Genomic DNA, 14,406 nt, shown 5'->3' with positions numbered 1-14,406 from the left:
CTTCTGAGAACACTGCTTTTTCTCCCTGCCCTTTATTACAGAAAAAAAAAAAAAAGCCTGGCCATGTGGCTCAGTGGTTGAGCGAAGACCTAGGAGGTCACAGTTTGATTCCTGGTTGGGGCACATGCCCTGGTTGTGGGCTTGATCCCAAGTTAGGGCATGCAGGAAGCTGCCGATCAATGGTTGTCTCTCATCATTGACATTTCTATCTCTCTCTCCCTCTCCCTTTCTTTCTGAAATCAATTTTATACATATATATATATATATATATATATATATATATATATGAAAACAGAAAGTTATTCTGACACTTGTTAAAATATAAGATTTTATTCCATAATTTAATAAAGGAAAACTTTACTCAAGACTATTGCAATAGGGGAGAAAGGTTGAACTCAACTTGGAATACAAGAAAGGATGAATGGGGATTGATAGAAAAGAAGCAGGTAAGGGGGTCAGTGGATGGAGGATGACTAAGAGGAGACATTAAGCATCAAGAATAGGGGGATTCTTGATAAAGGGACAGGATTTAGACATCAAAGGTGAGGGATGAGGAACTTGATCAGATATGAACGGGATCAGATATCAGGAGTAGGGGGATTCTCACAAAACTGATGGCAGGATTCTTACTGAGACCGGGCTAGGCAGGCCAAAGACAGACAGCGCCAAGGTGGAGACTCAGTCAGAAGAGGACTCAGAGAACTGGAGTGAAATTTGGTCAAGTGAGTGTCTTTGTCAGAACTTCAGGCCCATTGTTGCGAATCCCTGGCTCCTTGTCTCCCTTGTTGGTTCTCTTAACCCCCGCCCTCCCCTTCCTCCCCCCCCTCCTTCCTCCCCTTCTCCTCCCCTCCCCCCCCCCCCCCCCCCCGACACACACCTCTGTACACAGTCCTGTTGTTGAACTCTCTTCAGTTAAACCATGTGAGCAATGGTTGCTCCCTCTCCTGCCAGCCACAGACTGCTGGCCCTACCTAACCCATAGACTTGCTTTGAGGATCACATGAGATGATGTGTGCAAAACAACTATGGAAGGCCAGAATTAAGGAAGTCATCTTCATGATTGAGAGGAATCCTAGGACAGTGCTCTGTCCTGTGTTCAAATCTTGTACTTGCCCCTTTTTAGTTGTGTTGTTGGAGGTGAGTGCTTATGTTCCTCAAGCCTTAAGTTTTCATCCTACTACTCAAAGAAAGGAATTCTCTCTCTTGTAATCTTGGAGGATCCAATATGACAACACCCTAAATTCCTACAAGCCTCCCTCACTCATGACAGGTATTAAATATGGTGTTAGTTCCCTACCTCTTCCCCCCACCCCTGTTATGAAATTCTTTTCTCAGTGGGTTTTACAAAGCCACGGATGCATCCAAGGCTTCTAAAAGGGCTTCTCACAGAGCACTTCAGACCCTTTTCTCAATGCTCTGACAGGCAGAGCTTCCCATTATGGAAGAATGAATGCTTGCCACAGACCAGGAATTTATTGAATTACCCAAAACAAATGTTGTTTTGCTTTTTCACTGAAGATCATGAGGTTCTGGTATAGAACACTAATTGCATTTTTGTGTTGTTTTCTTTTTATCTCTTTCCATCAAAAAGAACAACACATACATTGGTAACAGAAAATATTCAAGCAACAGAGAAGTCTATACAGTAAAAATTGCAAGTCCGTACCTCATGCACTTTCTGATGCACATTTAGGGTGTTGGAGTAACATTTTTCTTTCCGGTCTAGATTTCAAACCAATTGAGAAATTAGATGAAAACAGACGGGACCAAACATCACTTTTATTAGCGATAATGTTGGCCTTGGAGAATGTGGTTTATAGTCATGGGCAAGTGAATCCCAGTCCACCACCCTGTCACTGATGTTATTGGATCAACACAGTCAGAGTCTTGGCCACCAGTAACAGCCTGGCCCAGGGCAACTCAGCTACTGGCTCTCTGCAGGTTGGAGTGCTGTCAAAGGAAGGTGAGATTTGGGGAGCAGAACTTCATGCCAGTCCTTATCCCAAATGCATCAATCATGTAAAGCTGGCCTCACGTGTGTGTGTGTGTGTGTGTGTGTGAGTGTGTGTGTGTTGGGAGGAGGGGGATTAATGAGATGGGTAGAGAGAGGCCAGGAGGGTTATACTCATGGCTGTTCTCCATGAGGAAGGAAACGTCAAGGGAGGGCCAAGTGCTCCCCTTCCGCATGCATTATCTCCCGCTTTCTGCTCCTGCGATGGTGCTCCCACAAACATCCGCGCACATCTTCCACTGGGCCCTTAGGTGAGCATTTCTATAGTGAAAGTTCCTAAAAGTGAGATATGTAAACTTTAGATTGACAGGTACTGAGTACTGACTGTGGACCTGGGAGCTGAAAGTGTATTTTTCCCTTTTATTTCTGCTGTAGTTTACCACGCCCGCCTTATCCATCGCCTCTTCATGCAGGAAGGCTGCTGAGGCTGCAGCATCTTCCTTGAACAGCGGTTTAGCGATCTGACCAGAGGTCAGTCACCCGAGTCGGGTCAGCAGATCCAGTCTGTCCCATGTGACCTTCTGAGTCGCATGTATCTGGACAAGTCACTGATCCTCCTCCGCCCTCCATGTCCTCCTCTGTAAAACCGATATAATATCACCAAAGGGTTGTGGGGGGAATTAAATGAGTTGATGTATTTAAAGTGCCTGGGGAAAGGCCAAGCTAGAAAGAGAGAGAGAAGAGGAAAGGGAGTGGACACAGTACAGAGGAAGTAAAAATCGGGTGCACAAGAGCCATTTGAGGATACCTTACACCGAGAGGCCAAAGGCCATCCTTGGGAACATCTGCGCACTCAGACTCGGGTTGAGCAGCTCCTAGGAATACCTGCCTGGTGTTCAATAGCCACCAGCAATGCCCGGAAGCACCAGGCCTCCAGGTGGTTCATCTGCAGCGCAGCCCCAAGTGCCCAGGTGGCCCACAGGGTCCTCCTTGGTCCACCTGACATCAAAGGCTTCTTTCCCAAACGGGCCAGTGTCTCTTTAATAGTAAAGAAAAGTAAAGTGAAAACCAGAAATCAAATGCAAGGTACCTGCCCCACGGCTGCAATGCAACAGCCATTGACAGCCCTGCTGTGTCACAGGGCACTAGCACAGCCTTGCTTCACCCGCAGGTGGGATTATCACAGGTGTCCTTAGGATGAGAACGCCGCGGTTCTGAAGGTGGCTTGGTTGCTCATTCGTGCGCAGCAAGGTTGTGGCTAGGCTGAGCGCGCTTTCCGGAACTGGGGGCGTTGCTAAGCCATGGTGCCCTCTCCCGGACTCCTCCGCCCCGGCCCAGGCTGCGGGAGCCGGCTCCAGGCCCTCACCCTCCCTCCCAACCTCCCTCCGCCTCCTCCCCTGCCAGCCCCGGCGCCTGCCCCCCGCCAGTCAGGCTGGGTGGAGGAGTGCGGGCAGCGCGCGTCCGCGTCAATGGGCAGGGCGGCTTAGCGCGCCGCTACCTCTCGCAGAAGGCGCAGTTCGGGGCTTCCGCGGGTTGCGGGGGCCCGCCATGCCTCCTCGGGGCGCGGCTGCCGGCCGGGACCCGGGACCCTGCGGAGGGCGCTGAGCTCAGGCGCGGGCGGTGCGCTGGGAGTGCAGCCGTCGGGGTTCTCGCTCGCGGGGAGCCGCCAGCACCATGCGCCCCTGTCTGGCACTGTGGCTGCTGCTCGCCGGCGCCGCGCACACCGTGAGTACCGTGAAAACCGCGCCATTCCGCGGACCTATTCGGGTACAGGCGGGATGGGGGCAGCGGGAGACCCCCAGACTTCCCCTCAAAATACAAATGTGTGCGCCAGAAGAAGATAGCCCTCGGATGAGGCCCTGCCCCGACCTCACCCCTGCCTGAGGTCCTCTGGACTGCGCCTCGAGGCCCCTGGACGGAGATTCCGGCGCGGTCCCCGCGATGCTATTGTGTGTGCTGAGCACTTGGCTTCCGTTATTTTATTGAAATCTCACAGCCTCCTTACGAGGTTGATATATCACCCTCACTTTACAGACAAGGAAACGGAGACTTGGAAAGACCAAAAATATTGCCCCAAGTGAAGACAATTGGAACCCACATCCGTCTGCTCAAAGCCTTGACATTTTCACACACACCAGGCTGCGGGTGGGAAAACCTCAGAAGCTCAGAAAGGCAGCTCCCGGCCCCCTCTCTTGGGGATTTGGCGCCCTAATGTCTGCATGCCTGGGGGACTCCTGGGAGCAGCTGCTCTCCCCAAACCAGGTCCAGGGAGGGGCTGGAAGAGAAAGGAGAAGGCAGCAGAGTGGGTAGCTCGTTGTTCTTTCCCACGGAAACTCCTGGGAATCGCAGGCTCTCCCTGTGGGATTTGTGAAGGAGAGAGTGGCTGAACCCAGACTGGTGGAAGGAATGGGGAGGCGGAGGGGTAGAGGTAGGGGCGAGGGGGGCAGATTTCAGAGCTATTTCTTTCCACCAACATTCCAGATTGGCCTCCAAGGCATCTGTCCCAAGAAATTCCCCAGGGAAAGCACTTGAGGACCCCATTGAGACTCTCTAACCTCTGTCCTGGGCAAGTCCTTGCTGGTGTCCAATGACCTTGCCCTCTTGTAGTCCTCTCCTGTTCGATCCTAGGAAAACCTCAGCCCCCTGAGTGGTGGGAGTGTTGACAAGCGGTAGATGCCACCTTTCTGGCAGGTCCATGGCATCCCAGCAGTAGTAATTGGGAAGAGTGGAATTTGGGGATTTTGTCCCCATCTCCTTGGTAACCTGGAGCCTCAGCTAGAGTAACAGCACCCACTCATTAGTCTGAACTCCCAGTTTGGGGGGAAAGCCACCTGGGGCATTGGGGAAAATTCAAAGCCAAATACAGCCTAGAGGTGTGTTGTTGTGCAGTGCCCAGGGGTGGGAGAGGCCTCTAGTTTCCTCTTTGTGACCCTCCCAGCCTCCTTCTTAAGTATTTGAAGTAATGTTGAGGTTATCCCAAAAAATCAACAGGTCTAAGGTTCAACCTACATTTTCATCTCAAGGGGACCCTCATATTATCTCAAGAATAAGCAGGGGGTGGGGAGTGAGAGCCCTTACTTGGTTCCAGTATTCAGTGTGCCTTGAAAGGATGATTCATTATGCTCTGGCCCAATTCCCTCATTTTACAGATGAGCAAACTGAGACTGCAGAGAGAAGGGACCTGCCCCAGATCTTCAAGTTAGTGGTAGAACTGGGACTAGAACCACTCAGGGCTCTGCCAATTGCATCCCTTGTCCTTACATGTCATTTTCATACACTTACTGCTACTGCCTAGTATTATTACCAGATAGTTCCCTGGAAGTTTTGGCCCTCTGGTTATTTTATGGGCTTATCCAGACCCAAGGTAGAGAACTTCTTGGTAGAGAACTCCTTTACAAAATAAGAGTGGAATTTAACGTACATTGATTGGTTTATTTCCCATCCTATGAAATTCTATTTTTCTTCTATGTGACTGAGTGGTCAGGTACTTGATTTTGAAATTTAAGGGTATTCAAACAATTTTTTATTCATTTGGGTCTCTTTTGAATGAGAGCATAGGCACCTTCCTAATAGGAGGTCATAAGGCCAAATTGCTTGTAACTACACTCCCCCCCCTCCCCTCCCCCTCCGCCCGCCTTTCCAGAGGTGCCAAGAGGGAACCTTTCAAATGGAAACCAAAAAGTGATTGCCACAGGAAACCCTGACCACACCTCCCTTTGCTACCCCCACTCCCATGTATCTCTCTCATGAGGACAGTGTTGTAATTATTCACCAGCACAGCTGTCCTCCCCTCTTCTCTAATACGTGCATTTTGAACTTGAGCACGGAGACTTAGTTTTCTTCACTCTTTATCCCTAGACCCCATCACAGTGTAAGAGGGAGCTCGATGATTTGTACTGAATGAATGAATGAATGAATGAATGAGTGAGTGAAATGATGATGATATCCACAGGGACTGTCTTAAACTGTGACAGTTTCATACAGCAACAAGTAATGAAGAATGACATCTTGAAAGCAATCACTGCTTACAAACTTGCACATAAATGTAGCAGGCAAAGGAGAATTAGTCATTCAAGGTAGGTGTTTAATCCAGGGCATATGGCAAACTGCCAATTTGATAATCTTAGTGAGTTAAGTGGGTGTGGGGGACTCCTTTTTCCTTCAATCACAGTTTCTTAACTTTGACACTGTAATCTTGGATCATTTACCTGGTATTTCAGCATGGGTTGCCAGAAAGAGAGCTATGCCCTCCCTTGGCATGGGTGGAATAATGGGGCAGGGATAATGGGTGGAGAGAGGGGAGTTGGATAATTCTTTGTTGTGCGTCCTGTGCATTGTGTGATGCTTAGCAGCATCCCTGGCCTCTACCCACTAGAAATATCTCTCCACGTTGTGACAACAGAAAAGTCTTCAGACATTTCCAAATGCCCCTGGGAGACAGGGAGGGCAAAATTGCCCATGGCTGAGAACCATTGCTTTAACATTGTCAGGTTTCAGGGGCGATGCACTCGCATGTTGGACTCTGGGCAGTGGGGTTGGTGACAGGCAATCTGAGTTGGAGGACAGAAGCAGGTACACCTACTGAACTCCATTTCGAAGCCAAGGAAAAAGGCTTCAGAGGGTGCTTTACACCTTCCCTTCCTACTTTTCCCTCCTCTATCTATCCCTTCTCAGTTGACTGCTCAGAAACATAAAAACTCCAAGTCTAGTTCTGGCATGGAAGCCTCCAGCGCATGGGGGTCCCTGCCTCTTCCTGTGGTGCATCTGGACCTGGAGGCTGACAGCTCTGTGGGGCTCTGTGAGCAGGATTTTAGGAGAGCCTGCCAAGGCCACCTGAGAGCTGGCTAGTGATAATGCTTCAGAGGAGGGTAACTGGGATTTGTATACCTGAAGAATACTTTCTGAATTTCTGAGGAAGTATTGTAGATTTCTATTAAGATTTTTACTCTCCCTAAAATTAATGTGAATGATGACACTGGTAAAGGCTTCCCTTGTTGGGCACTTATTTCACACTAGGTAGTATGCTAAGTCCTCCCCATCTCCCGGATTTAATTCTCACTTCCAACACTAGAACCCCCAGGCCAGTGCAGCGAGGACACCGAAGCCATTTGCTGAGGTTGCCTCGCTGGATGAGGTGGGAGGACTCACAGTGTTCTGAACGAGCACGTGTGTCTGCTCACACGAAGAGGCTGCTCTGCTTTCTGGTGCCCAAGGAGCTGTTGTACAATTCTTTCCCCAGCCTCAAAATGACATTAAATTCAGTTTAATCTAATCTATAATAATAAAAGCATAAAATGCTAATTAGACTGGACGTCCTTCTGGACATCCTTCTGGAGGAAGCCAGGGCTTAGAGGGAAGCCCAGGCCCTGGTTGCCTGCTGGCGGCCAGAGGGAAGCTCAGGTCCAGGGTGCCAGAGGGAAGCCGGTGCTGGCAGCTGGGGGAAGGAAGGCCTACTCTTGCATGAATTTCATGCATTGGGCCTCTAGTTGCTTTATAAAACATAATATTGAAACACACACAACATTTTATTGAGGGAGCCAGAGAGGAGCTTGGGGTCACCAAATCAAACAAGCACGGGTTTGATTTAGGGGAGTCCGGACTGTTTAGGGGAGTCCTCTTGGCTTTGGCATCACCTTTTTGGGGCTCCTCTCCCTTCTCTCTGTCCCCGTAGCTTCACCCCATCATTACCTCCCATGGCCAGGGAGGGCACAGCCCTCTTCCTGGAACTTCTGTGGAAAGCCCAGATTTAACATTCAGGATTAGAGCTCCATGACCAGATCGGCTACCTCCAGTGACCCCTGATTTGATCCCTGCTTCCCTGCCGTAAGCAAGCTGGGGTTTCTCACCACTGACCTTCACTCAGGCTCTGGGACAGCCTGCAGCCCAAGGTAAAAGCCACAACACCCAGATCCTATCTACTTGCTTACATTACAAACAGAGGACTGTTCAACCTTTGTGTGGACCTGAGAGAATGAAAGTATCCTGGGCCCACCCAGCCTCACCGTTCTGTGGCTGACAGATTCCAAGGGGCATTTGGGGAAGGGATGCCCCTGGTTGATGGCCTGCTGCAATCAGCTCATGTGCTGCTAGGATCCCGAGTTTCCCACGTCTTCAGAATCCCCACATGTCCAGTGTTAGCTCCCTCACCCCTGGCTCTCAGAGGTGGTGTCTATGTGTCTTTTCAAATTCTTGACCTTATCACCTCCCCTTTCCTCTTCAACACACAGGTTGGCCTCCCATTTCCCGAGAGTGTAGACCAAGCATGTCAAACTCAAAGGCTAACACGGGCTAAATAAGCAAGGTTGAAGTTTATGTGGGCCGTAAAAAAACGAAAGCTTCAATTTTCATAAAAAAGTAGGTTTATTTCAACAGAGACATGATGAATACAAAGAGCTGAAATAAATAAGTATTCATTAACATAAAATAATGGAACATTTTAATAAAAATTAATATATTTTCTGAACATTAACTTACCAGACACTGAATAACTGCACAAATTAATAAGCGTAACACAAATAAACGTATTTTTCTTGTTTTCCAAAAGCAAAATATTTCCTGTTGCGCACACCAAACAAGTCAGTATAAGACTAATGACGTGGCAATCGGCTGCTAAAATATTCACTGCTGGTATTAGTGTAGAGAAATGGTGTGCCTGCCCGTAAGGCATGTAAGGGAAATTAATGCAACACAGTTATAGTAATCAGTTATTAGCGAACGTTGTAGTTCGTTATTCATGATTATGTATAACAGGATATTGTAAAAATTAAGTTTCAAAATTTTTATTAAAATGTTTCTTACATACATTTTGTAATATTGGCTGGGCCACAAAAATATTCGTTGTGGGCTGCATGCGGCCAACGGGCCGCGAGTTTGACATGCTTGGTCTAGTCTAGACTATGTGGATGAACTTCCTCTGACCAATATCTTATAGGTGTGTCTCAATTATACCCCCTGTTCTCTTCCTTCTTAGCTGCCTCAGTCAGCTTGGGCTGCCATAACAAACACCATGGACTAGGGGGCTGAAACAGACACTTATTTCTCACAGTTCTGGACACTGGAAGTCTGAGACCCAGGGCCAGCATGGTGGGATTCTGGTGAGAGCCCGATTCCTGGCTTGCAGATTGCTGCTTTGTGCTCACATGGCCTTTCCTTTGAGCAGCTGCAGACAGAGAGATAGAGAGTGAGCTCTCTGCTGTCTCTTAGGACACAAACCCTATCAAATCAGGGCCCCATTCATATGACCTCATTTATCCTTAATTACCTCCTTATAGGTCCTATCTCTGAATACAGCCATACTCAGTGTTAGAACTTCAATATACGAATTTTGGGGAGACACAAACATTCCAGTTATAACATCATCTGAGTGAAATAGAAGCTCTACTCCTGCCCAGGGCCAGTCCCTACACCTGTGCTCCTGCCCCCTGCCCCCACCACCTTAGCTGCTTCTGTTGTGAGATGACACAATGTGGCCATTGTGCCCAGTCTTTATCATCTTCTTTGTGACTGGCTTTTGCCATCAGCTGGTCAACTTGTCCAGGTCTGTCCAGCCCTGTCCAGCCCAGGTGGTAGAGAGCCTTCCCTCTGCATGCTGGGCCTTTCTAGCCACAGTTCCACCTCTGCCCCCATGGCCAGCTTCTTGGAAGTAGCGTCCCTGATCATTGCTCCAATGCTCACTCCCTCTGCAATCGGGTTTCCATCCCACCCGAAGTCAGTCTCGCAGTGGCCTTCATTGCACCACATTCATGATATACGTTTCAGTCCCGGTCCTACCTAAGGTGATCACATGATTTATGAGAGGGATGCAACATTATGAATAATGACAATGGGACAGCAGGCACCCATGTAGACTGTACTCCATGGGCAGTGTGAAGCATGGGACTCGACCTCTTGGAGGCATTGGGTGCCAGGACCCTCCTTCCTTTCCTCTTTCCCCTCGCGTGGCTTCTGCTTTTTGCAGTCTCCTGGTTCCCACTCTGCCTCTTGTGTTGTCCCTTAGCCTCTGAGGGTCACTTCCCCAGGCTCTGTCTTTTGCCCTTGCTCTCTGCATTCTGCTTGCTCTTACCCTGTGATCTTCCTTGGCAGTCCTAGCATTTCATAAATCCCATCTTCCTTAACCAAAGTTATCTCACCCCAATCCCCAAGTCTGTTTGTTTTTTCTATTCTTGAAACTATCGAGGCACCCAAACCAGACTCATGGGAGCCACATTGCCCCTTGCTCTCACCCCCACATTCAATCCACCTCCTACAGTATCTGCCTCTGGGCCCTCTTCTTTAGGGGGTGTTGCTACAGCAATGCTTCATCACTTCTTGCCTAAATGGTGGAGCCACGTCCTGGGAACCCCCTGCTGCCACTTTTGGTCCATCGTGATCTGGCCGCTGCCTTCCCCATGCACTCTGGCTACTGACCTCCCTGGACCCCCTTGGAGGCCATGAGCTTCAAAGGCAGGAGCCATGTCCTTTTTACTTTTGTGTCCCCAATGATAAGCAGATGGCTGGGCATATAGTAGGTGTCCCATAAAAATTTGCTGAAATTTTGTGTTTGAACTGGTTGTAGGATAATGAGTTCCCTCTTCTTATTTTTCATTGTAGGGACTAAACTAGTATTTCCTTGTTTTTCTTTTTTTTTTTTTTTCAAATTTTTATTAAGGTATTATATGTGTACATATCTTACCATTGCCCCCCCCCACCCCACTCCCATACCTGCCCTCACCCCCCAATGTTTTGCATCCGTTGGTTACTCTTATATGCATGCATACAAGTCCTTCAGTCGATCTCTTATTTCCCCCACCTCTCCCTAACCTTACCGCAGTAATTAGACACTCTGTTTGATGCTTTACTGCCTCTGTAACTATCTTTTGGTTCATCAGTTTATAATGTTTTTCATTATCCCTAAATGAGTGAGATCATGTGGTATTTTTCTTTCATTGACTGGCTTATTTCACTTAGCATAATGTTCTCTAATTCCATCCAGGTGTCTACAAATGGTAGTAATTCCTTCTTTTTTATGGCAGCATAGTATTCCATTGTGTAGATGTACCATAGTTTTCTGATCCAGTCATCTGCTGACGGGCACCTAGGCTGTTTCCAAATCTTAGCTATTGTAAATTGTGCTGCTATGAACATAGGGGTGCATATATCCTTTATGATTGGTGTTTCTGGTTTCTTAGGATATATTCCTAGGAGTGGGATTACTGGGTCAAATGGGAGTTCCATTTTCAGTTTTTTGAGGAAACTCCATACTGTTCTCCACAGTGGCTGCACCAGTCTGCATTCCCACCAGCAGTGCACGAGGGTTCCTTTTTCTCCGCATCCTCGCCAACACTTGTCGTTTGTTGATTTGTTGATGATAGCCATTCTGACAGGTGTGAGATGGTATCGCATTGTCGTTTTGATTTGCATCTCTCGGATAATAAGTGACTTTGAGCATGTTTTCATGTGTCTCTTGGCCTTCCTTCTGTCTTCTTTCGAAAAGATTCTATTTAGGTCCGTTGCCCATTTTTTTATTGGATCATTTATCTTCCTTTTATTAAGTTGTATAAGCTGCCTGTAGATGTTGGAAATTAAACCTTTATCAGTGATACCATTTGCAAATATGTTCTCCCATACAGTGGGCTTTCTTGTTGTTTTGTTGATGGTTTCTTTTGCTGTGCAAAAGCTTTTTATTTTGATGTAGTCCCATTTGTTTATTTTCTCTTTGGCTTCCATTGCCCTAGGGGCAGTATCACTGAAAAAGTTCTTTTGGCATATGTCTGAGATTTTGCTGCCTGTGGATTCCTCTAGTATTTTTATGGTTTCCCGTCTTATATTTAAGTCCTGTATCCATTTTGAGTTTATTTTTGTGCATGGTGTAAGTTGGTGATCTAGTTTCATTTTTTTGCATGTATCTGTCCAATTTTCCCAACACCATTTATTGAAGAGACTGTCTTGACTCCATTGTATGCTCATGCCTCCTTTGTCAAATATTAATTGCGCATATTGGATTGGGTCGATATCTGGATTCTCTATTCTATTCCATTGATCTATATGTCTGTTCTTGTGCCAGTACCAGGCTGTTTTGAGGACAGTGGCTTTGTAATACAGCTTGAAATCTGGTATTGAGATCCCTCCTACTTTATTCTTCTTTCTCAGGATTGCTGTGGCTATTTGGGGTCTTTTTTTATTCCAGATGAATTTTTGGAGAGTTCTTTCTAGGTCTGTGAAATATGCTGTTGGTATTTTAATGGGGAGTGCATTGAATCTATAGATTGCTTTGGGTAGTATGGACATTTTGATGATGTTGATTCTACCAATCCATGAACATGGTATGTTCTTCCATCTGTTTACATCTTCCTCTATCTCTTTTTTCAGTGTCCTGTAGTTTTCCGCATATAGGTCTTTTACCTCCTTGGTTAGGTTTATTCCTAAGTATCTTAATTTTTTTGGTGCGATGGAAAATGGGATTGCTTTTTTAGTCTCTCTTTCTGTAAGTTCACTGTTGGTGTATAGAAATGCCATAAATTTCTTGGCGTTAATTTTGTATCCTGCTACCTTGCCGAATTCATTTATTAAGACTGTTAGTTTTTTGATAGAGTCTTTCGGGTTTTTCATGTACAATATCATGTCATCTGCAAATAAGGACAGCTTTACTTCTTCTTTTCCAATTTGGATGCCTTTTATTTCTTCTTCTTGTCTAATTGCAATGGCTAATACTTCCAGTACTATGTCAAACAGGAGTGGTGAGAGTGGGCATCCTTGTCTTGTTCCTGTTCTTAGGGGAAATGGTTTTAGTTTTTGCCCATTGAGTATGATGTTAGCTGTGGGTTTATCATATATAGCTTTTATTATGTTGAGGTATGATCCTTCTATTCCCACCTTGTTGAGAGTTTTTATCAAGAAAGGGTGTTGGATTTTGTCAAATGCTTTTTCTGCATCAATTGATATGACTATGTGATTTTTATCTTTCAATTTGTTTATGTGATGTATCACATTTATTGATTTTCGGATATTGAACCATCCTTGCATTCCTGGGATAAACCCTACTTGGTCATGGTGTATGATCTTTCTGATGTACTGCTGGATCCGATTTGCTAGAATTTTGTTGAGGATTTTGGCATCTACATTCATGAGGGATATTGGCCTGTAATTCTCTTTCATTGTGTTGTCTTTATCTGGTTTTGGTATTAGGGTGATGCTGGCTTCATAGAAGGAGCTTGGAAGTGTTCCTTCCTCTTGAATTTTTTGGAATAGTCTGAGGAGGATAGGTTTTAGTTCTTCCTTGAATGTTTGGTAAAACTCTCCTGTGAAGCCGTCTGGCCCCGGGCTTTTGTTTGCCGGAAGCTCTTTGATGACTGCTTCAATTTCTTCCATAGTTACTGGCATATTGAGCTGTTTAGATTCTTCCTGATTGAGTTTTGGAAGGTTATATTTTTCTAGGAATATGTCCATTTCCTCCAGGTTGTCCAGTTTGTTGGAATAGAGTTGTTCGTAGTATTTTTTAACAATCCTTTGTATTTCGGCGGGATCTGTTGTTATTTCACCTCTTTCATTTCTGATTTTGTTTATTTGGGTCCTCTCTCTTTGCTTCTTGGTGAGCCTGGCTAGAGGTTCATCAATCTTGTTTATCCTTTCAAAGAACCAGCTCTTGGTTTTGTTGATCTTTTGTATTGTTTCTTTGGTCTCTATGTCGTTTATCTGTGCTCTGATCTTTATTATTTCCTTCCTTCTGCTTACACTGGGCTTTTCTTGTTGCTCTTTTTCTAACTCTTTGAGTTGTTGGGTTAGGTAATTTATTACCCCTGTTTCTTGTTTTTTGCAGTAGGCTTGTAGAGCTATGAACTTCCCTCTCAAGACTGCTTTCGCTGTGTCCCATAGATTTTGGATTGTTGTGTTTTCATTGTCATTTGTTGCCATGATGTTTTTTATTTCTTCCTTGATCTCTCTGGTAACCCAGTCATGGTTTAATAGCATGCTGTTTAGTCTCCATGTGTTTGATTTCTTTGGGTTGTTTTTATTGTAGTTGATTTCCAGTTTTATGCCACTGTGGTCTGAGAAGATGCTTGATATGATTTCTATCTTCTTGAATTTGAAGAGACTTTGCCTATGTCCCAACATATGGTCTATCTTTGAAAATGACCCATGTGCACTTGAGAAGAATGTATATTCTGTGGCTTTGGGGTGAAATGTTCTGAAGATGTCAATTAATTCCATCTGGTCTAGTGAGTCATTTAGGATTGATGTTTCTTTGCTGATTTTTTGTTTAGAGGATTTGTCCAATGGTGATAGTGGGGTATTGAAGTCTCCTACTATGATTGTATTGCTGTCAATCTCTCCCTTGATATCCTCCAGGAGTTTTTTTATGTATTTGGGTGCTCCTGTATTGGGTGCATATATGTTTACCAGAGTTATTTCTTCTTGTTGGATTGCTCCCTTTAGTATTATGAAGTGGCCTTCCTTATCTCTTGTTATGTCCTTCACTT

The 14,406-nt window shown here is 45.9% G+C and overlaps 1 protein-coding gene across 3 annotated transcripts in view; it reads left to right on the top strand.

The window, feature by feature from the left end:
* Positions 1-3,376: 3,376 nt before the first annotated feature.
* Positions 3,377-14,406, top strand: part of SCTR (secretin receptor) — a 95,321-nt gene continuing 84,291 nt past the window's right edge. For all 3 annotated transcript variants that reach the window (XR_013960658.1, XM_080669460.1, XM_080669459.1), the window contains exon 1: positions 3,377-3,676. Coding sequence is in view for 2 of the 3 variants with exons in the window: in XM_080669460.1 (XP_080525586.1) it covers positions 3,626-3,676 (51 nt within the window). In the remaining variant the exon portion in view is untranslated. The remainder of the gene's footprint in view (positions 3,677-14,406) is intronic.

This window comes from Plecotus auritus (assembly GCF_963455305.1).
Source record: "Plecotus auritus genome assembly, chromosome: 5".
Taxonomy (NCBI): Eukaryota; Metazoa; Chordata; class Mammalia; order Chiroptera; family Vespertilionidae; genus Plecotus; species Plecotus auritus.
This window is presented reverse-complemented; position numbering and strand designations above follow the sequence as displayed.